Raw genomic sequence first — 12160 nt, 5'->3', positions numbered from 1 at the left:
CGGCCCCAATAGTTCCAGGACCATCAGAAATGACTACTTCCGGAACAGAGATTTTTCTGCACCAGGAACTGAAGGAGCTAAATTTAGTTCCTGGTTCAAAAAAGGAAATGTTTCCTGGTCCCCTGGAAACGTTCCTGTCCTGGAAGCATCAGTGTGAGTAATGTAGTCAGGGAATAAAACAAAAGACATAAAATAGGAAAATTGATGCCTTCCAGGCCTGACTGATATAATTCCTAACTGTTGCCAAAGTGTGTCTGGGTTGTGTGTTAGCCAAGAGGCATTAAAGAAATGCAGCTGGTCAGAAGAAGTAATTAAAGTTTACTAGCACCTTCTAACACATTACAAAGACAAAAGAAACAGACATGACATACAGACACAATAAGACTATATATAAAAATATAGTACAGATGATTGAACACAGGTGTAAGCAGGTGCGTCTGGAGCTGCTTTTTAAAGGTGCACATAGATCGAAAGTCCAAACAGGGGGAGTTCCAAGGTTTAGAAAATACAAAAACAAAGTTTTTGTTCTTAACTCTTCAGCCTGGAGCGAAGTACAGCGAGCCGTGAGGAGAATGTCTTAGAGATCGACTGACGATAAAAGGCTACAGGAGCTAACAAATATCCAAATTTGATCGGGAGCCAGTTTAAGATTCGTGTTGCATAGAAGTGAATAGAGAGTTTAATGCTCCTGATCCAGCTCAGCCTGAGATACAACGGGCTTAAGTTTAGAAATGTTCTTCAGCTGTAGAACAAAACCAAGAAGTTATATAAGACAAACAAATACACATTTGGTTACATGTCATAGAGTACTGAGAGAAAAGAATAAGTTTATGACATCATCCTTAACGACACAATCTGTATCGGATCCTTTGTTTGTAATCAGCATTAGTTGCGTCTCAGTCACGAGGAAGCAGGACGACCGAACCATCACTCAGTCTTTGCTTCATTTCTAACTTCTAACCTAAACAACTCACTAATTATTGCCACAAGAAAAAGTCAAAGCTCATCAGCAGCAGCTCCGTTTCCCTCTTTTGACATTCAGAAAATCCCTCAACTCCCCTTTGGACCACTGACCACAGAATCACTTAAAAGATGGGGTCAGTCCGAGGAAGAGTGGAAATGACCCCGTGGCCATTTTACCCTCCACTGCAATGAAGAAGAATCACTTTACTGGGAGGAGGGGGGGGGGGGATGAGAGGACAGTGGTGAGACTCCAGGATGTTTTGGAGTTTGCATGTGCAAGACATAACGGACAGGAAGAAGGCTAACATCATCCTCCACCGGTAATTGAAAGCAGATCGGGTCGCTGACTGTTCCTGCCAGAAAGCAAAAAAAAAAGAGAAAGAGGAGAAGAAGAAGAAATGTCCTTCCTATCCGTTCACCCCCACCCGCCTCCCCTCTTCTCTCTGCAACACTCTGCACTGAGCTCACCCAGAGACGTTCAGTCCTTTGCGGCCGGTTCCTGGAAACGAGAGAGAGGGGAGTGAGCTTGAGTTCGCTATTTCTTATTTTTTTTTCTATCCCCCTAGCGCAGCTCAGCTGAAAGGCCAGCCGCAGAGCCCCGGACTTGATTATATCCACATGAGTGCAAACATTTGTTTCTAATCCATTTTATATAAGAAACTTCCAGTGGTGCTGGATGAATACACGCCTCGAGTTCCTCGGATCACGTATCTAGAGATTTGAGTTTTGCAGATTACGCCCCTCGATTTGTTATATTTACATGTAAATAAATTGAAAGTTAATTCTTAATCCTTTGATGTTTTGTGACGAGACATTCTTCCTCTTTTTTTAAATCTTTTTAGTTTACCCAGCATTGCTTTTTTTTTTATTATAATCATCTTCCACTCTGCAGTCTGGCTTTAATATTTTCATTTGGCAGCTGTATAACAAGCCCATTTATTCCTCCTTTTAAACTTACTCCTCGTCTCCCTTGAGTTTTTTTTGTCTGAGAAGTCCCCCACACCCTCCTTTCAACCCCATCAAAGGGCCAGAGCCTGAGAGGCCCCTTGTAAAGTTCAGAAAACAACAGTAAAAGATAATAACTGGGTCTCGTACAAAAAGGAAGGGAGGTAAGAAGGGGGGGGAAACGCCACACAGCGAGGTGTGAGTCAAAACGTTGCCTTCTAATTCCACAGGCGCTTCGTTCGTGACAAAAAGCACCTTGCAATTAATGCTACTTTATATTGTTATTTCTGACAATGACTCCATTAAGTCTGCAGAGACTTAACCAAAGAATGCAACAAAAAGGGGGAAGATGAGACTTTACAGTGTTGTGTTGCACATCTGCTTCCTCAGTGGAAGGAGGGGGTGATTGGCAGGTCTGAGGATGAAGTAAACTCAAGAGGATCGAGGCCTTTTTAAAGCACAAACACTAAATGTGGTTCAGACAGCAGCCTCAGGACGCGAGTCATTCTTAGTGTTTAGGTTTGTGTTCTGTACCTGATGAGTCGGGTTAACTTGCTACAGTTTGGTTAGAAATGATAGGAATTTATCTACCGCATTGTCCACCCCTACTTACCACATAAAGACAAACCATATGACATTGGGTAACATGTAATGTCACATATCATAGAACTGTTTACTGACATTTGACATATGACAACTGTTGTTTCCCACCAGAAAGAACATTATCAGTTATTAACTACGGACATCTCTATGAAGATCAAACTGCAGAGACTTAGTAAACATGTAGTTCCTTTGATTTTCTGTTATTTTAAGCTGTTTACTCTGCAGCTGCATCTACAGACATTTCTGAAGTCGCAATTTTTTGTTGGTGCTTTGGAGACTTCAGTGTTTCTCGCTGAACTCTTTTTAAAACAAAGACATTACTGGACTTACATCTGATAGACTGGATATAACAAGTGGACGTCCACCATTAGTTTGTGGGTTTGTGACTCGAAAGGGTGGATTGAAGTAGAACTGAACGCTAGGTGACCAAAATGTTTCAATTAATGAACTGCAAATACTTTGTTGAAGGGTTAAAGTTCTAAGACGAAAACACGGACAACACCCAAACACTGTGTTAACGACCTGTCAATCACAAAGTAGCTCCGCCTTAAAGCCTTCCCTTCTTTATCGTCTATTTTACTCTAATGTGACCATAATTTACTAAATGAGCATCATGCTATATGAAGACGACTTGAAACGATTTTCACCAACGTCAGGATGTTTACTGAGGTAATAAATCAAGTGAGAAGTACGGCCATTTTCTCATAGTCTTCTATACAATTATTTTTGCAACCAATGACGTCGCCCCCTGCTGGTCATTAGAAGTAATGCAGCTTTAAGAAACTTCCGCATTGGCTTCACTTTTCAGACCCAGACGTTGCTGCTTGTTGCATCCTCATCCTGTTCTTCATGTTTGCTTAAGATTGTTCTTCTGGGCATGAAATAATATAATATTTAATAATATATTACAGATTAAATGCACCAGCCACATAAATCTTCATTTTGCCGTCATGTAAATGTAAATGCGAGTACGCTTGTTTAAGTCGAATAACATTACATTAAAAGCTTCCCTCTGTAGGTGCAGCCGCACAACTTTTCTTCCATCTCTCTCTCTATTAGCCGGTTTTACAGTTGCCTTCATCTCACTATACTTTTTATTTCATTTCATTCTTCTTTGGGCCATCAATTAAGCGTTCTGGTTCGCTGGCCTGCTTCCGGCCTATCTCCTCATCTCTGCAACACTCCTCTCCTTCCCTTCCTCTCCTCCCTCCCCACCCCTCCATCCGTCCTTTCCTCTCTCTTGCTCGGCGCTGTCCATAAATTGTTCGGTATTTACAGTATGTGGCCAGACGCCAGGTTTCCATTAGGTGCTTCGTTCCCCGGAGACGGCGCCGGTGGCCTGGGATGTGTTACCTCTGGATGGAGAGCAGGAGGAGGGTGAGGGGGGGAGTGAGCATGAGAGAGAGAGAGAGAGAGAGAGAGAGAGAGAGAGAGGTAAACAGCAGTTATTAAGGGAGAGATGGCGTGATAGTGAGGGTCAAGTGAGGGAAGAAAGAAAGGAGTGCAGTAGAGATTAGAAGCACAAAGACGTTGGAAAGAGAGGAGAGGAAGGGAGATTAACACTGTATTTACATTATCAGATTATTGATTAATCTGCTGATTATTTTGTCCACGTGGCCACATTACCAGAGCCCAAGATGATGAAAACTAAAATCCTATAAAATACAGAAACAATGAGATTCATATTTAAAAAGCTGGAAGTAAAACAAAGGTTTGACAGATTTGCGTTTTGTATGATCGAAGATTTTTGGGTGAATCGATTTGATTTTTTATCTACAGCACTGAACCTGATTTCTCCATGAAATACATAAAACCCAGTTTCAGTAATCAGGTTAGTAGTTAGAGAAACCTTTTAAAGATTTGATCTCGTCTAAAGTTGACAGAGGTTCTCCAGCAATTCTAAAAAGAAAGAGCAACATGGAGTATGTGACATCCTGATATTCAGTCCAATGAGGCTTTAAATCAATGCTGTATCCTATAATTCCTATAAAGCAACTTTATCTTTTCTTTAACCTTCCCTTCCTGTTACACCATGATGACATCACCAGGGTTACTTTCTCAGAAACAGCTGTTTTTGTATGATAGGACTCTCTATGATGAGTAAACAGACGTAATGCTCCTTTAATAAGGCACTGTTCAAAACAAGGTCAGGGATGAAAACTACTACAATGCAGGTAAACGCACCGTACGACTTCCTTTCTTCCAGTAACCCGGTTTCTTCTGTGCAGAGAGAGAGAGAGAGCTGCGTGAGGACAGGAAGAAGAGGAGTGCAGCAGATGCATAAGAAACAGGGAGGAAGAGAGGGTGTGAAGGTAGATGAGGTATAGGAGAGCGAGAGAAGGGAGGGGATAATGGATCGGTAATGAAGAAAGGGACAGGAAGGATGAGAGGGAGGTCTGAGAGGGTTTTGGACGAGGGCTTCTCTACTTATCTGCTTTATCTCCTCCGGTTGTTTACTGCCGGACTCTCTCCCTCCCTTCCTCCCTTCTTCCATCTGTCAGAAAGACAGCTGTTGGCTAACTCCGCCTGTTGTTGCTCCTTCCAGAGTCTCCGTGATTCAACCGGAGACCTCAGTTCCTCCATCTCCTTCCAAATATGCTTTTATATTTCACTTCCCTCCTCCTGGAACAACTTTTAGTTCTCTGCAATTTAGCCGGGCGGTCAGAAAGTTGAAAAGGTCGTCCGTGTGAGTTACACGAGAACGTCGGTGACATCAGCGTGCAATCACAGTCTGTTTGGTCTGTTGCATTTATTGCTGGCGATGCACTCGTGTTTGAGCTGCCACAGATTAGAACTGTACGATACTTCAGTGGAACTGGAGCGAGTACATTTGACCAATGTTGATCATTTATTAGGACTTGGCCTCTCCTTGTTGTCCACCTCCGGTTTAATACATGTGATGCATTTTGTTTGATTGCATGTTATTGTGTGATTGATTAATACCACTGAACCTGAGGCATTGAATTCAGCATTCTGACTGGAATCCAGACGGATCTTCTCCTTCTAGTAATACTACTCTGCTGTGTTCCTCTTCTTCTTCCACTTGTACTACTACTCGTACCTCTTTTACTTCTTCCTTTACTATGTTTTTCTACTACAAATACTTATTTTTTACGACAAAATTATACTGCTACATCTTTACTACTGCTACTCCTGAAGCGTCATCTTCTTCTTCTCTTTCTTTGTCGTCTTCTTCTTCTCTTTCTTTGTTGTCTTCTTCTTCTTTCTTTCTTTGTCTTCTTCTTCTCTTTCTTTGTCTTCTTCTTCTCTTTCTTTGTCTTCTTCTCTTCTTTGTCTTTCTCTTTCTTTGTCTTCTATTCTTCTCTTTCTTGTTGTCTTCTTCTTCTCTTTCTTTGTCTTCTTACTCTTTCTTTGTCTTCTTCTTCTCTTTCTTGTTGTCTTCTCTTCTCTTTCTTTGTCGTCTTCTTCTTCTTCTACTCTTTCTTGTGTCTTCTTCTTCTCTTTCTTTGTCTTCTTCTTCTTTTTCTTTGTCGTCTTCTTCTTCTTCTCTTTCTTTGTCGTCTTCTTCTACTTCTCTTTCTTTGTCTTCTTCTTTTCTTTGTCGTCTTCTTCTTCTCTTTCTTTGTCGTCTTCTTCTCTTTCTTTGTCGTCTTCTTCTCCTTCTGCTTCTCTTTCTTTGTCGTCTTCTCTTTCTTTGTCGTCTTCTTCTCTTTCTTTGTCGTCGTCTTCTTTGTCTTCTTCTTCTCTTTATTTGTCGTCGTCTTCTTTGTCTTCTTCTCCTTCTTTTCTTTCTTTGTCGTCGTCTTCTTCTTCTTCTTCTCTTTTTTTGTCGTCGTCTTCTTTGTCTTCTTCTTCTTCTTCTCTTTCTTTGATATTGTCTTCTTTGTCGTCATCTTCTGCATCTTCTTCTACTTCTTCATTATAATTGATCTTTTTATGTTATTCAAGTGTTCCTATATACGTCACGGTCAATTGTTTCATGTTTAGTACCAAAACTGTTACTGGTATTAAATTGGCCTTAAACATTGATTTGGTTGTATCCATCCATCCATCCATCCATCCATCCATCCATCGTCTACCGCTTATCCGGGATCGGGTCGCGGGGCCACAGCTCCAGTAAGGAACCCCAATCTTCCCTTCTCCGGGCCACATCCTCCAGCTCCGACTGGGGGATCCTGAGGCGTTCCCAGGCCAGTGAGGAGATATAATCTCTCCACCGAGTCCTGGGTCTTCCCCGGGGTCTCCTCCCAGCTGGACGTGCCTGGAACACCTCCCTAGGGAGGCGCCCAGGTGGCATCCTTACTAGATGCCCGAACCACCTCAACTGGCTCCTTTCAACGTAAAGGAGCAGCGGCTCTACTCCGAGTCTCTCACGGATGGCTGAGCTTCTCACCCTATCGCTAAGGGAGACGCCAGCCACCCGTCTGAGAAAACCCATTTCGGCCGCTTGTACCCGTGATCTCGTTCTTTCGGTCATGACCCAGCCTTCATGACCATAGGTGAGGGTAGGAACGAAGATCGACCGGTAGATCGAGAGCTTTGCCTTCTGGCTCAGCTCTCTTTTCGTCACAACGGTGCGGTAAAGTGACTGTAATACCGCCCCCGCTGCTCCGATTCTCCGGTCAATCTCTCGCTCCATCATCCCCTCACTCGAGAACAAGACCCCGAGGTACTTGAACTCCTTCACTTGGGGTAATGGCTCATTCCCTACCCGGAGTAGGCAATCCACCAGTTTCCTGCTGAGAGCCATGGCCTCAGATTTAGAGGTGCTGATCCTCATCCCAACCGCTGCACACTCGGCTGCGAACCGATCCAGTGACTGTTGAAGGTCACAGACCGATGATGCCATAAGGACCACATCATCTGCAAAGAGCAGCGATGAGATCCTCAGGTCACCAAACTGCAACCCCTCTCCTCCACGACTACGCCTCGATATCCTATCCATGAAAATCACGAACAGGATTGGTGATAAAGCGCAGCCCTGGCGGAGACCAACATTCACTGGAAACGAGTCCGACTTACTGCCGAGTATCCGTACACAACTCTCACTTTGGGTGTACAGAGATTGGATGGCCTTCAAAAGTGACCCCCTCACCCCATACTCCCGCAGCACCTCCCACAGTATCACCCGGGGGACCCGGTCATACGCCTTCTCCAGATCCACAAAACACATGTAGACCGGATGGGCGTACTCCCAGGCCCCCTCCAGGATCCTTGCAAGAGTAAAGAGTTGGTCTGTTGTTCCACGACCAGGACGGAATCCGCATTGTTCCTCTTCAATCAGAGGTTCGACTACCGGCCGAACCCTCCTTTCCAGTACCTTGGAGTAGATTTTACCAGGGAGGCTGAGAAGTGTGATACCCCTGTAGTTGGCACACACTCTCTGGTTCCCCTTTTTAAATAGGGGAACTTGAACCCTTATTCTTCCATCATGTAACCTTGCTGTTACATGAAATGCTTCGGTTTGTAAGTTATAGATTTGTCTGTGTAATCATCCATAATGTCTCTTCTGTTCTTGCAGGTTCGCTGGTCGGACGTAGGGGGGATGGAGGAGGTGAAGCTGAAGCTAAAGCAGGCCGTGGAGTGGCCTCTGAAGCACCCTGAGGCCTTCATCCGCATGGGGATCGAGCCGCCTAAAGGAGTCCTGCTGTACGGGCCCCCGGGCTGCTCCAAGACCATGATAGCCAAGGCGCTGGCTAATGAAAGTGGGCTCAACTTCCTGGCTATTAAAGTGAGTTTTCATCAATGAGTCATAATTCTGTTTTCCAAGAATGATATCTTTTAATTTCTTTGTCTGAACAAGAGTGAGCCGTGTATGACGACGCTCTGCAAAATGTTGTTTCTCCCAGTTCTTATACACACGTGTGAACTTACAATGTATTCCAGCTGTGCCTCCGTGGGGAATAAAGGGAGTGGAGCTCATCCAGAAAGTCAGAAGTGATGATTTGCTTGGTGATTGATTGAATATCATCTCACAGTCACAAACTTTGTATGTAACTTATTAAAACTCACATTATTCCACACTGACTGACAGTTACATATTCAAATCTAAGACCCAATAACGGCACCATAAGGGAAACATTCAGGTGCCCAAAATCCAGCCAAACACATTTGGTCTCTTTGGAAACTTTAGGATTTCCACTAACAAGTAAAGTTCTGTGGGTTTGTGTAATTAGCGGCTGACATAATGAATTCGTCCACAAACACCATCCTCAGTGTATCGAACGTGTCAGAGTCGTGGCGGAGATGTTTCCCCGATGACCTGGAGGCGTCCTGACTTCCGCTGCAGAAACCTTCCCTGTCTGACCTTTGACCCTGTGTTTGTCCCCTCTCATTCATCACCCCATCCTCTGCGCCTGCCCCCTCCGTCCCCCGCACCTCTGCCCCATTCAGGCCCGGCTGACAGAGATTGATTGATCAGCTTGTTGACATTTTTGATCGGTAAACATTTCCAAAGCCGTTGCCATGCGAGACCGAAAGCTCCGACAGAATCTCTCAACCGGGGGTCATTAAGACATCTGCAGACGCCGGGTGTGACTCGCAGGCTTGTTTTGTTTTATTGCGCTTCATGATGTCGTGGTATGTGCAGCGACTAAGTCTTTGTGTTTACTTGAAATGCCAACAAACGTAGTTTTTCTTCGTCCTCCAAATACGGCTTATCCAGACTCTAAGTTTCTAAACAGCCGTTAGAGGAAGCTAACTGAACTAACTGAACTAACTGAAGGTGCATATTCGTTTGATACAAAGATGATAAAAAAACCAGTTGGACTATAATCTTGTGCAGCAGTTTTCAAGTCATCAGGAAGAGTATCTGCTTTATGAAAAGGTTCAAAAACATCCTGTCCCTCCTGCTGAAAGCCGCTCTCCAGCATCTGCAATAACAGTATCAGGTTTTTCCAGTGCAGCGGTTGCTTTGACATAGATACGTTATCCAGATTTAAATGTGGATACTTTAAGGCTCAGCCTGTTTCCTCTGTGTGAAAAAGCCCTATTATCATCTTGTCAATTTCAGTTTCCTCCCACTGCACCGGCCACTCAAACACACTCACATCCGCAGATGCACGGGTGCACACGCACACACACACGCACGGCTTGTATCTCGACACTGTCAATGGTTTTAAAGTCACCGTGTCCAGCCCCTGCCTCGGCCTCTGAGAGAGGAACCTGGGATTAATGAGTCAACCTGCACACTTACTGCAGGAGACAAAAGGGCTGGGAGTTAAGTGTCGTCTCCTCCGTCAGCGCAGAGGTGTTGAAAGGGTGGATTGCAGGGGAGGAAGTTCTTCTTAGGGCTGAGTGGATGTTTATCTGCCTCAGAGGGAAAGAGAGAAGAGGGGAGGAATGGACTGAAGCGGAGGGAGAAGAGCGCGCTGGGGAATAGGAGGGTCAGTTAGTGGTGGTAGTAATAAAAGTGGGATTAGTGGTGGTGCTGCAAGTAGTGTTAGCTGGAGTAGTTGAAGCAGATGCCACACTTTCCCTACTAAATCTGAAACATGCAGTTAGCGTAAGAAAACAACAAGCAGCATTCGTGTCTTTGGGACATTTGTGTAAAGTTTCCCGTCAACACTGAAATGCCTAAACGATGCAGAATGACTCTTCTTGTTCTTTGTCAGCAAAGAACAAAATGTTGATGCGTAACTTCTTTAACCCGTAGAACAGAAATTCCTCCCGTGTGCTCAACAATGCATCACACAAAATAAACATAATATATTCTGACCTTTTAACATGAGTGATGAACTTAAATAACTGTCCTGCTACATCACACCCGACGGTGTCTGTGCAGAATGCTGCATATTTTCAAAAAGCTCCGTTTCTACTGTCCAACCTGAAACACGAGTGAAACTCTCCAGCGAGAGGAACAAATGTTTTATCTTTATTCACAGTGTATTTTGGTTTTATGATATTAAAAGATGCACATACATGTCAAAGCCCAAGTAGGGAGAACATTAGCAAACTCTATGTTGTCTCTCCATATTAAATCGCATCGTCCTGATCAAATAAAATGCATTTCAAATCTGATTTAGCCACCGCAATGTGGTTTCAGTAGCAGTGATAGGAGTAACCTGCAGCAGTTATAGACAGTAACAGTGATCTGCATGGCTCATTGTTGACCATCAAAGTGTCAAAACTGGAAATAAATCCCTCGTGTGAAAGTGTTTCTGTGCGGCGGTAATCGAGGCTGTGCAAAAAGACAATGTGGCCGTCCTCACTGCACACATTATTGATCTTTTGTTCACACATTTTGCTCGTGAGAACTCGTCAAACACAAGCTTGTATTTGTCGAGTCACAGCAGTGACAACAGTTGTGGGAGCAGCAGCACTGGTATAAAGTAAACATGAGAAATGTCTTAATTTGCAACATAAGCCGGCACACGGTGTGCAGTGAACATGGAAGCAGCACGGTGGAGTCACAGCACACGCACCCTGCTGCCCTTCATGACATTCTCACGCTGTGTTATCACTTGTTTCACTGTGTTCCTCTTTTAATCTCTGAAAGACGCCACAGAGCAGCAGCTGCTTCTCTCGCCAATCAGGATGTTAGTTCTGCGTTTAAACCATCGACACGCACAGCGGCACCAGGTGACACATGCACAGCGGCACCAGGTGACACACGCTCAGTGGCACCAGGTGACACACGCACAGCGGCACCAGGTGACACACGCACAGCGGCACCAGGTAACTCAAGCACAGCGGCACCAAGTGACACACGCACAGCGGCACCAGGTGACTCAAGCACAGCGGCACCAAGTGAAACAAGCTCAGCGGCACCAGGTGACACACGCTCAGCGGCACCAGGTGACACACGCACAGCGGCACCAGGTGACACACGCACAGCGGCACCAGGTGACGCATCTCAAGACATAACCGTGATTAGAAATGAGTGTCCTGAAGATTATGAACTCGAAATCAGAAACTTTAAACTAGTCATTCATCGTCTCTGGATCGGTTAGTTCAGTGTACTTTCTTATCAGCAGATCATCAAACCTCCGGCTTGATTGCTGATTATTATATAATATAATAAGCTACAGACCACAAATCTGACCACTTAATAATACTTTTTTCTTTTAGGGTCCAGAATTACTGAGCAAGTACGTTGGAGAGTCTGAAAGAGCCGTGCGAGAGGTTAGTACAGTCAACTTCCATTACAAAGAAAGGCTGGAGTAAATGTGAGAAGCTGGCGTTATTTTCTGGAACGCGTCAACACTTCACGAGTATTTTTAGTTGCTGATGTAATGAACGGATGACCTGAGATGTAGTTTCTGACATTAACGAGTATTTCCTGTGTATGTTTGTGCTGAGAATGATTCATTTGTCCTGTTAAAGATGTGTTTCCCCTCTCCTCTATTGTTGCCCGCTCTTGCAGGTGTTTAGGAAGGCGAGGGCCGTCGCTCCCTCCATCGTCTTCTTTGATGAGATCGACGCTCTCGCCAGTGAGAGAGGAAGGTACAGCGTGTTACTTTTCATACCCCACATAGAAAGTGTCCTTGACAGAGCTGAACAGATTCCAAAATGAATGTCCACAACTACTGTCCACTGTTTGCTACTTTCAGCATTGTGGTCAGTCATTGTCCAGCGATGACACATGTGCAGTCATCGCTGCGGCCTGCTTTAATTCACCATCCCTCGCTGTGTCCCAGCTTGTTTCACAAAGATTCAATTATGAATGGACGGTGCAAACATCTCAAAA

The 12160-nt window shown here is 44.5% G+C and overlaps 1 protein-coding gene across 1 annotated transcript in view; it reads left to right on the top strand.

Moving 5' to 3' along the window:
• The window catches only part of afg2a (AFG2 AAA ATPase homolog A), a 104828-nt gene that overhangs the window by 17543 nt on the left and 75125 nt on the right, over nucleotides 1-12160 (top strand). Inside the window, exons 12-14 of the mRNA XM_029442082.1 lie at nucleotides 7994-8203; nucleotides 11542-11595; nucleotides 11837-11916. Coding sequence (XP_029297942.1) covers nucleotides 7994-8203; nucleotides 11542-11595; nucleotides 11837-11916 — 344 coding nt within the window. The remainder of the gene's footprint in view (nucleotides 1-7993; nucleotides 8204-11541; nucleotides 11596-11836; nucleotides 11917-12160) is intronic.

The sequence above is a fragment of the Cottoperca gobio genome, chromosome 10, assembly GCF_900634415.1.
Source record: "Cottoperca gobio chromosome 10, fCotGob3.1, whole genome shotgun sequence".
In the NCBI taxonomy this organism is placed as follows: domain Eukaryota; kingdom Metazoa; phylum Chordata; class Actinopteri; order Perciformes; family Bovichtidae; genus Cottoperca; species Cottoperca gobio.
This window is presented reverse-complemented; position numbering and strand designations above follow the sequence as displayed.